Below are 11,693 nucleotides of genomic sequence, written 5' to 3' on the forward strand. Positions count from 1 at the left end.
TAGAACCTTAATTATAAAGGTAATTCGAATTTCTCTCGATTTATTTAATTAAATTACATAAAAATAATTTATTGTAATGATTATTTATAAATTTTATATATGTTATTGTCGAGTTTCCAAAGAAAATTATTATCTGAACTTATAAATAAAACTTAATTTTTTTCTTACAGTAGTGGATCTACAGACGTAAGAGTAAAATGGAAATATTTATTAAAATACTTAACTTTTTTATTGTAAAGTTTAATGATAAAAAATTAAATAAAATAAATAGTTAATTGATTAAATGCTGCATTAAAGAAATTAACAGTTAATGAAGTAATTTAAACGTATGTTTTCTTTTTTTTTTTTTTTTTTTTTTTTTTGGTTGTTGCAAGAAAATTTTATACAGTTTAATTTTAAAAATTCGTAAAAAAAATGTTCTTAAACATATTTTTCACTTTTTGTATTATTATTTGAAGATTTTCAGTAGCTTAATTTATTTCCTCAAGGATAACTATTTATGTATACAATTTAAAATGACACGTTGTGGTATGTATTCTACTATATTACAATTTTACTTTCCCGGATGTTATATATACATAATAAGGAAAAGTATTGAAATCGTGTCAGATTTGACCCTCAGAGTGTTTTCTAAATCTCCATGTTTTGAAACCTCCTGAACCCAAAATAAAAAAAAAACAAATGGTAAAAATTCCGTAGATGTTTGTGTGTGTGTGTGTGTGTGTGTAAAGATTAAGAAACGAACGGTAGTTTGTGTATAAAGGACATTGATGCTATTAAATTTTGGTGGTTAAGGTCGAGGAAGATAGAGGAGATAGAGGAGGTGTCGTGTTATATCATGAATGAGGTCGGACTTAATGAAAATGTTTTACTCGTTATTAGCATTTACAATTTAAAAAAAAAAACTCATTTCTAGCCTTAAAATTAGACTTTTTTGCCATTTTATAATAATTAAAAATATAAAAAGTTTTTAAAATAAAATTTCGTAACAGATGGCGCCACACACAATTTTATTTATTATGATTAATAGTATAATATAAATGATATTTTTTTATGTTATTATCAATGGAATTATAAATAAAGACTTTTTTATGTTAATCCCAATTTTATTCATCATGTTATGCTAGTTTTAATATTGATGATCTTGTGCGTGTGATACAAACATATGATAAGAGTTTGTATGTTACAAATTTAAATAAAAGCAAATATTTAGGCAAACGTTTATGGGAAAATTTTATTTGCCTACACTTCCGCAAATTTTATTTGAAAGTCCAACAGAGCATTTAAAAGGTGGAAGTCGGCTATTTTAGTATCCTTCTTGAAATGGCCGAATTTTATAGGAATAAAATTCGAACTGGCATAACAAAATGCATTGAGTTTAAATTCCGTAATATTGCATGCATTTCAAACTTAAATTACTCTCACTGATAAATAAGTTATTCACAAAGAAGGAAGAGTTAAAATAAAATAAAACTTTATTAGTGAAAATGTAATGACAAAATGATTACAATAGCATAGCAAAGGGACAATTTCCTGTGGAACAATAATACAGTTTAGACAAACCTTTAATACCTTTAGCCTGGCTACTTATGGTAATACAGTCAAGCATCAAGCATACAGGTTTCGTATACTATCCTGCAACAGATAATTTGCCCATAGATGTTAAAGCTGCCATTTTAGTTTCCTCACGCTGTGGCATCCTGTCTATCTCACAAATGCTCAATGGGCAACTCTGGAGATTAGACAGAAAAGGGAGGTATGGCAACTTGACGGAAACATTTCTGAGAAACTGGCCTAACATTATCTTGCTGGAAAATGGCCATTTGAATCTGTGCTAAGAAAAACAACACATGAGGTTACAGGATCTCTTAATTATACCGCTGTGCCGTCAATATTCTTCTCACGTTACCAGGAGTGGCCAAAATGTCACATAAAATGGTTCCAGAAGTGGGACAGGGTGCTGGTCAACAGTAAAGGTGTATGTATATAGTAAAGGTAGGATTGAAGCACTCACCACTGGTCCTCCATACTCAAACAGTGGTTGTCCGTTCACACACGGGTCTGAGATTTCGTATTAAGATCCGAGAAGCCAGTCCGTAGCAATCTATGCTTTTCTGTTACATCACTGTAAGCAAAGCTAATATCGTCAGCTTTGGTGCTATCTGGCTGTATGCGTAACTGCTTTTGTTAATGAGTATAAACTAAAAGGTGAAAAGTTTCAATTAAAAAAAGCAAAAAATAATAAAAATATAACAATTTAGTAGAAAATACTTTTAAAGTAAATAAAGTAATTTAAAAATTATACTTACTGACAAGATAAATTCGTTGCAGATTCCATAAATCGTTGGAAGTGCTGTCTTTTATTTTTTAGTATTATATATGTCTGCAATTTATCTGTCAGCTGTAAATAAGGTAAAATATAGCTAATTCATATCACAAATTAAATAAATTTAATTATATACGCCATATCAAGAAATGTTTTAAATTTTTAGTAATATTCTTAAACGTTTTATATGTTCTGTTAAACTCGCGATTATTATTAAATCAAATAAATGAATAATACACTTGTTAATTTTTCGACAATAATTCTCAAATCACAATTAATGTATGTTAACTAATTAATCTAATTTGATTGATTTAGAAATTAATTATCAGCTCAATTAATTATCGTTCTAACTACTCCTGATTGATGATTGATAATCAATTATCAAACTAGTATTCGAAATAATATATTTAAATGTATTTTAATGAAGTGTTTTCGAATAACAATAACAATAATGCAGAAAGATTAATTAACAACAAAATTAGTGTAAACGGAGATGAAGCTTTATCAATTTTTATTTTTGTAATGTTCCAATCAATATTTTTAAAATTACTATTTTTAAGAAAGTTTGTATATTTTACATGCTTTTTATTATTTTTAAACATTTTTTAGTAAATTGTAAGATTTAAAAAAACACCATCACTGAAGAGATCGTTCATACGTAACGCTATTTTTATATGTTCCAACTACTATCCCACCTTTGTAACGCTCCATATTCTGTCACACATACCCCAAAATTACGTAACGCATATCTTCGAGCAACCTCGTTAATTCTACAATACTAAGGATTAATACCCAGCACGGGTACCGAACATTATGCCATTTAATTAATTAGATGTGTAACGTACGAAACAGTGACGAAACAGTTTACAGTACAGTTCACTATGTAACGTTTCTTATACATTCGTGTTCGTTTTTTGGCGAATTAGACAACGAAAATTATAGCCAAATTTGAAAAGTGTCATCATTTGGCCAAAAAGCTATTGGTGTAGCTTAATCCCTACATCATCGTTTCTCAACCTGGGGTCGTGGTGATATTAAAGGAACAATAATGAAATAATTTTATAAGAAAAAATCATTTATTATAAACTTATAAACATTTTATTTATAATAAGTAGATGTTTAGTTTCCAAGTGTTGAACTAATTTTGATGGCTTCACGCCATCATCGGAGAGAACTTGAGAGCAAACAACGCACTACGGCTTTCCATCCAATGAGGTGAAACCATAATTTAAATAACTGTCATTGTACAACTTTGTCTTTTTACCAACTGATTCACTGGATGTCGATGGCTCACTTCGTTTTTTGACAAATTTATCCATTTCGCATTAGAAATTTATTTTTAAAAAACAATTCAGTTTCACGGTTGACCGCATACTAAAATAAAAGCACCAGACGCACGCTTCGCATTCGAAACTTAACTGAAGTGGTGCAATCGCCAGCGCCTTTTTTATACTAGTGACAGCACGACTTGTTCAAACGCATCCATATGCATGTTCAAACACGCTCTCACAGCGAGTATTAAAGAAGGAGATCAAATTACAAAGAGCACGTACACATCAAGTTGGAACTTGTAAATTGCTCATGTATGTACAGTACACGTCATACATGCGTGTTCATACCCGTCGCTATAAACGCAGCGACATAAAATAATAGGAATAGTTGTATTACATTTTTTATACTGTCTGTATTTTCTTAATGTATAAAATTAGCGCAATGTGATTATATAATATTTTAAAAAATTTACATTTATAATTACAGTCAAAATTCAATTAGTAATAGTAAGGCTTACTGTTATTATTCCTTTGAGTGGGGGGTCGCAAAATATTAATTTTATTTATATTTACTATTTGGGGGGTCGCGGAGCAAAGAAGGTTGAGAATCGCTGCCCTACATATTTAGATGATTTAAAGACCCTAGCATTATGCTATGTTACGTAAATACCCCTCCTGTTTGTAACTCATCGTAACGATTGGCTGCATACCTTCTCTCATATATGCGTTACGCAATTTATGGATGACCCTAAACAGCGTAATTGGGCTGCAATTTGTAAAAATTATAGACCTATAAATTTCCGCTGTCGTCTGCTGAATGAGAGTCGAGACCAGATATGAAAATCTTAGGGGCCAGGGTGCCCTATTAACTATATAAGAACTTCCAATGCAAACCAGAAGTGACGTTATTTCAATTTAAAAATTTCCCCTCCCCGAAAGGTGTTAGATGACCGGCACGACTCTATTGTTAAAGGAAAAGTATGATGTACAGGGGCAAGCCACTACTAATTTGAGGTGGAGAGCATATATTTTAAATAATTACAAAGAAAGTTTGAAAAAGAAATTAATTCAATCTTCGTTCATTGTTAAATATAAGCAAATTAATCATAAATTTTTATTTAAAAATTTTTTCACTACAGATTTTCTTTAAAATAATTAATTTTAAAGTTGAAAGTATAATAATTCTAGAATACTTTGGATTAATTAGGATATAATTAGATTACTAATTTCGGATTTTTCCAAAAGCGTATCTTGACAGGATTTTTTTGTAAAACAAAGTCAGCAATTTAGTAGATTTCTGTTATCTCTAATCATAGTCAAAACTTTAATAAATCTTTTTATAAAGAAAGAAGTAAGTTTAAATCTGTTAAGTTCTAATCTGAGTGCATATCCCGGGATATTGTATTCTAGTGTAAAGATTTTACGGACGAATTTGTTTTGGATTATAGCGAATTTTTTATAACTTGCGTTACTCCATAATGGTGAGGCATACCATGGCATTAATGATTATTAAATTAAATAGTTTAAAGTAAACAATTATATTCTTTAGTTTAGTTTAGTAAACAATTTCGCCATATTATTGATTAAAACATTGGATTTGACCTTATTTTTTTTAAAAATGTTTTTCGAAAGATAAGGTTGGAGTCAGAATTATTCCCACAAATTTGGTTTCTTGTACTATTGTAAGTTGCTCGTTATTCAGGTAAAACGAAGTAGATTTGTTGGGGACCCATTCCGAAATATCATTATTGATGATTTAGTTGGATTAATTTTCAGTTTTAATTTATCGAAATAATCGTGCACAGATTTAATTTTTCTACGAAGAGCTGCAGCTGTCGGCGCTACTATCACGACATCGCCAGAGTATGATATTGAGTGGATAATTTGTCCATCAATGGTAAAGCCATCATCATCCCGTTCAAAACATTCGTTTAAATCAAACGTAAAGAAATTAAAGAGATGTGGAGACTAGGGGGTCGCCTTGTAATAAACCTCTCTCCATGTCCAATAATGGCCACTCCCTGATGTCTTGTTTAACTATTACTTTATATCGGTCAAATAATTTTCCTATTATTCTCACTAAATAAGGATCAGCATGATATTTAGTCAACTTTCTTTGTAATGCTGTAATTACCATCAAATCGAATGCTTTTTCTACGTCCAGAAATAGTGCAAAAACTTTGTGTCTCGTCTTATACAGTTGCAGTAACGGCCCTTTTCGCATAAATTGCGGAAAGGGCTGTTACTGCAACTGTATAAGACTACTTTTACTGGGTACCTCCATTCTTAATAAACTCATTAAATTGTCTAGCCATAAATATTTAATTCAAACACAATTTTAAAAAAAAATATTCAATTATTATAATTTGATATTCTAATTTTCATCATATTTATATTGTTAATCCAGAAAAAACCCTAATTAAATTTAAAATAATTAAAATATTTTGAGAAGATATTAATTCATATTATTACTATTATTAAAATTTAAATTTTAAGTACTAAAAAGAATTTTTATTTTTTCTTTATTCTACCGACTTTTGTATAGAGAAAAAGTGAATTGGGAATTTATTATTCAATTTTTTTTCGCTTATGTCTTTTCAATCTTGATATCTTTCATCAGAAAAACATTTAAATTATAAAAATTTTCAATTGAATTACTCGCTGAATACAAAAAAGAGTATATAAATTGAATAAGGAAAAAAGAAAATAAAACATAAACAAGAACATTGCAAGGAAAAAAAAGCTACAAAATTTTCTTTAAATCCGCAAATTTTTATATTGTATTATTCGTTACTATTATATAAATATTTAATAATATTATTATTAAATATTTAAATGTTTCAAAGAGTTGTGTAGTATAGATCTAAATTTTTAAATAATATTTTTATTGTAAATATAAGACAGAAATTTAATTAAAAATAAATATTAAATTTCATTAAATTTTATAGAAACAATTATTAAAATTTATAATTATATATTTATGTAAAACTAACGTACTTTTTTAACTTTCTGTATTAATATAAATAAAATAAATTATTGTTTAATATGTATGGACCAGAAACAGTAAAATTAATACCGAAAGTTATATTAATTTTAACGTTTTAATCCTGTAATAAATTTATAAATATTGAGTGAACGTAATTGAAGTACCCTTATTCAAAGCTGTCTACAGAAATATTTAGCAGTACAAATGCTAGCTAATCTGTAAGATGGCATCTCAGAATACACGACTTTACCGTTTAAAACAAAGGAAAATAAAAAATAAAAACTAGTACCGAAACTCGTCACTGTGGCAGTTTTAGCGCTACAAGCAAAAGCGTTTTATTTAAACAATACATTCATGCTATACAGATGTAAAAAATACTGCTCAATGTGGTCTACTATTCTGAAGGCGATGAACAGTGTGTTCAACGTGCGACCGTAATAATGCTTGTCACGTATAGTATGACACTGCGTTTTAAAGCTGTCAAATTTGCAACGTGTACTCGATAAACAACACTTTTTAAGTGTCTCCACAAATAAAAGCGTTTTTATCGCCTGCAGCGCCAAAATTGCCGTAATGGCGAGTTTTGGTACTAAATTTTACAGAAATGTCACCCTATTTGGTGGGAAGATAATATCTCACTAGCGTTAAATAGGGGTAGTTTAATTAAAGTCACCATATTTAAAATATATGCAGTACGTATTATAGTTTACTTTATTTTAATTGATTGGCACATAAATTATTCTTAATCTGTTCTATTCCTTAACTTGTTCATTCCTCTTTCAATTCAGGATTATAGACATTAACTAATTACCCAAGCAATTATTGAACTAAATAAAAAAAAATAATAATTCGTATATTTAAATCGTTTAAAAATAGAAAAGAAATCTTTAACACGCCATAAAGAATTATAGTTTGAATTTTTAATCTTATTAAAACACATTTTTTTTATATATATATTAATGCGTCAGATTTCTGTTGAAAATATATTTAAAAGTGTTCATAACTTATTAATAGTATCTACTAGATAGAAAAAAGAAAAGGACCATCAGAAAATCGAGTATCTATCAGAAACCTCCCGAAGCTAATATGCGGTACCATTTGTTAGAAGATGCCATTAAATAAATAAAAATAAGAGAAATAACCCTGAAGAAAAAATCCATCCCATCTATTCTACTTTAACAAAGTAAAGATCTGCAGTTTTATCAAGCAAAAGATCACCATTCTCTGTCATTTAATCTGCTTGAAAAAATTAATCTGTAGAAAAAAAAAACACAAAAGTACAAAGAACTTTTTGATTTTATAAGTTTAAAATAGATAAATAAATATATTAAATTTAGAAACTTTAAATGGAAAATATTTGACTTTTAAATTCGATTAAAATACTTTCTCTCTAAAAGTACGAATTTTTACATCTTTGTAATTTAAAACACGAAAACAATTTTTAATCTATTCTGTTACTTGAACTGTAACATTTCGATTTCGTATGAATTTTACACAAGAACTTAACACTTGATGAGTGTGACACATTTCTTTAGTTCAGTTAACGGAAAAAGAATGCTAAACGTTTTTTATTATTAATATATATATATTTTATCGTAATAAAAATAAAATTATTCACGTTTTAATTATATAATTTTCTACGCTTGTTTAATTTAAAATATATAAATAAATTAAGGTGATATATTGTAATTATACTAAGAGAGTTTTCGGTAATTAACTTACTTAAGTACCCATTACATGTCTGTCAAACTTTTTATGCTGTTTTCGAAATTATATATTAGACTAAAATAAAATTTTAATTTAATATTGTGAAAGTTATTATATTACTTATTTAACTATATAAAACCTATTCAAAATTAGAATTAATTGAGTAATTATTAGGTCATTTATAAGTCGTTGGATGCAAACTTCTTCAATACATTTTTTATATTGAAACATAATTTAAAATGAAAATAATAGTGTGAAATTGTTCGTTATAATATAGATTTTTTAAAATTAAAATAAGAACTTATAATAAAATTTAAGAAAAACTAATAAGCGAATGATTAATGAGGATAAGGCGACAGCTTATTGAAGTCAGAACTGGATGATCGAAATTTTCACGAGTGGTGTGGCCCGAATATGGCGGGTCATTCCCCCCCGTGGCGAGTGTGGTCGTATTTGTGATAGGACTGTTCTCTCTCCCCTGAAAGCACAGGAAAAAGCTGCGTATACAAGTCAATAATTTATCTATTTATGGATTAATAAATTTAATATAATTTTGTTAAAATACAAAACTCATAAAAATAATTATTGTTATAAACTAAAAAGAAAGAAAAAATTTATTATAAAATCAGTTTTTTATAGAATTTTTAAACACCCTTCCTATATAATACATCCTGTTTTGATTTAGTACTGTTATTTTGTAGCCACTATTATATTGACTAAGCTGAGGAAAACTGTATTTTATCCTATTAATATTGAAATATTTTCAATCATAAATCTTTAAATGTATTGTTTTAAAGTAAGTTATTACATCAATTTTAAACTAAGCTATACATAAAAGAATATAGACGACACAGTAAAGTTAAATGATCGTACTTTTGTTGTAACTTAATTTCTAAGGAAAATATATGTTATTTATTTATTTATTTATTTTTCAAATAAGCATAAATATTACTTTAAAAATCGTCAGAACATTTACCCGAGACGTAAAATTTCCCAGAACACAGTATATATTTATACAGAATTTTATTGTTAAATGATGTAAAATTCCAATTAAACAAGTAGGGGAAGTAATTGATGTTATAGTAATTATCATCCAGTTTAGCCGAAAGTAAAAATTACATATCGATTTTTAGTTTGGAAGGGAGATGATAAAAGAAAAATTTAGGGAGTTGTGTTTTCAACGATGCGAAAAGTATTACACGTGAACGGTTGATCAGCAACAATCCTTCTAACGTCATCATCCCGACTTTCCATTTACCAAAGCGGTCGTAACGTGTTTACGTTGTTAGTCACGCCCCTACATTACTCCCATCCTATCTACGTAATGATGTTAGGCAAGACCCACCAAGTGTGACATCGTTTGGATCGTTCGAGATAAACAAAAATGACATTTTTGGGTATTAAAAAAGGAAAAATGAACCCGAAATTCAAAATTTATACACAAATAGCAACGTCCTAAACCTTAAATTATATTTTATGTATTGTCGGCTAATTATACTTAGTATTATAAGTTGGAAGTCTTCGGATCACTTATTAATAATTGTTTTTTTTTATGTAAATATACACATTTTTCTTCTTTTTTAATATAAAATTGTTCATTGTACCTCTTTGTACGTGAAAGTAAACTTGACAAGAAAGCAAGCGTACTTGTACTGTACCGTACAATTAAACGATAATAAAATTTATTTAAGTATGTAGGATTTATTAAAGTTTAACTGAAAGAATTCACTTTGTGTCCTTTTTTCTTGAGAGAAATAATATTCTTGATAAAGGAGCCAAAGTGAAATGTTATATGCAGGTGTTTTCTATTGTGTATGTGTTCTTTTTTCATGGAAAAAAGTTATTTGTAACTTTACTTGTAAGGAAAGGCAAATGGAAAAGTCTAGATCGATACAGCACCGTATAGAAATTCTTTTATATATAGCCTACTACAGATTTTATAATGAAATTTAGAACAAAATTTAATCATAAATTAAATTAACCATGATATATACATGATAAACATTTTAAACATGATCGCTCTGTATTACCTCTTCCTTCGCCTTCGTAAGCTTTAGCTCTTTTATCAGCAAGAGAGCTAACTGCATCGATCTCTACTTGAGCCTGATTTACAGCATTTAATGCCATAAAAGTCGAAATTTTGATGATGGTACCCTGTCGAACGTGACGCCATCTAGTGAATTTTAGTGGAGAGTTTTAAACAATTAAGAAAATAAATCCTAAAATTTTCTTACATTAAAACACATTTTATTTTATTCAACAACATCATTTGTAACGACATTGAGCAACGCGTTTGTTTTCTTTTTTTTTAAGTTTTAATATCACAGTTGGAGCTTAACCACTTCTGGATGTTCCGATATTATAAGCAAGCAAACTGGTATCGATGAAGGCAGGTCCATTGTTATAATCTTCTTCATAGTTTTGTCTTGGTCTGTATTGCTGCGCGGAATTGTAGTGTTGTTGTGCAGGAGGATTATTATATTGCTGTTGAGGAGGAGAATGATATTGCTGTTGAGGAGCCCTGTATTGTTGTGCGGCAGTGTGCACGGGTTGCACTGGTTGGGGTGCTGGGCCCGGTGCTACTCCCGAGCACCGTGTGCACCTAAGTTACCCTCGGCGGTGAAACCAGTTTTTCCGGCGGAATACTTAATGATTCGCTGGCGACCCTGCTCATCTACATAACCGTAAGCACCCTTTACACTTCCATCGGGAAGCCTTGTTTCTTCACGGAAACTTTGCCCTAGAGGGCCTTTTCCGGTGTCGTAACCAAATTTATAATCACCCTGAAGTTGTTGACCTATATTGACATAGTGGACGGGTGCTGGTGGATGCAAATTTCTTCTGTCGGGCAAATTAAATTGCTGCTGAGATGGACTGTATTGTTGCTGCTGCTGCTGATATTGTTGAGCTTGTACGGTTAAGCCAAAAATGGCGAATATAATCTGTAAATTTTAAGAAAAATCATTTTTGTACAAGATATTCGAGACATTTTTCTACCAGAAAGTAATACTTACAAACTTAATCATGATTTTGGACGTTGGCGAAGTAGGATTCCAAACTCGATATGTGTTCAAACAAATGACCACCCTTTATATACTAAACGGGGTTCCCGGCCAATCGTACAGTAACCCAATTTTAAGAATTTGAAGGTTGAATCCGAACCTTGAAGAAGCATTGTGGAGGTGGGGCACATTCTCCAGACGATTCGAGATGACCTTAGTGACGCCGCGAGATAAAGTGGGTCAAGTTTAACACAATTGTCGGCCTCCAAATGATGAACGGGACTCATGCCTAGGAAGAATATTTTTGGAATAACACCTTGAACTAATTTCCTTCCTCAATTAATTAACGGTTATCCAGTTTATCTTCGTTTCATCCTTCAGGTTGTCTTGCCCCGTCTTTT

General features: G+C 29.6%; 1 protein-coding gene across 1 annotated transcript; it reads right to left on the reverse strand.

Moving 5' to 3' along the window:
• Nucleotides 1-10,515: 10,515 nt before the first annotated feature.
• LOC136972942 (cuticle protein 6-like) lies at nt 10,516-11,693 on the reverse strand. Its single transcript, XM_067267604.1, is given in 3 exon segments — nt 10,516-10,878; nt 10,881-11,232; nt 11,305-11,693. Coding segments are annotated over 3 exon segments (618 nt in total). The 5' UTR covers nt 11,317-11,693; the 3' UTR covers nt 10,516-10,624.

The sequence above is a fragment of the Centruroides vittatus genome, unplaced genomic scaffold (genome assembly GCF_030686945.1).
Source record: "Centruroides vittatus isolate TY-2023 unplaced genomic scaffold, ASM3068694v2 contig_1074, whole genome shotgun sequence".
NCBI classification, from domain to species: Eukaryota; Metazoa; Arthropoda; class Arachnida; order Scorpiones; family Buthidae; genus Centruroides; species Centruroides vittatus.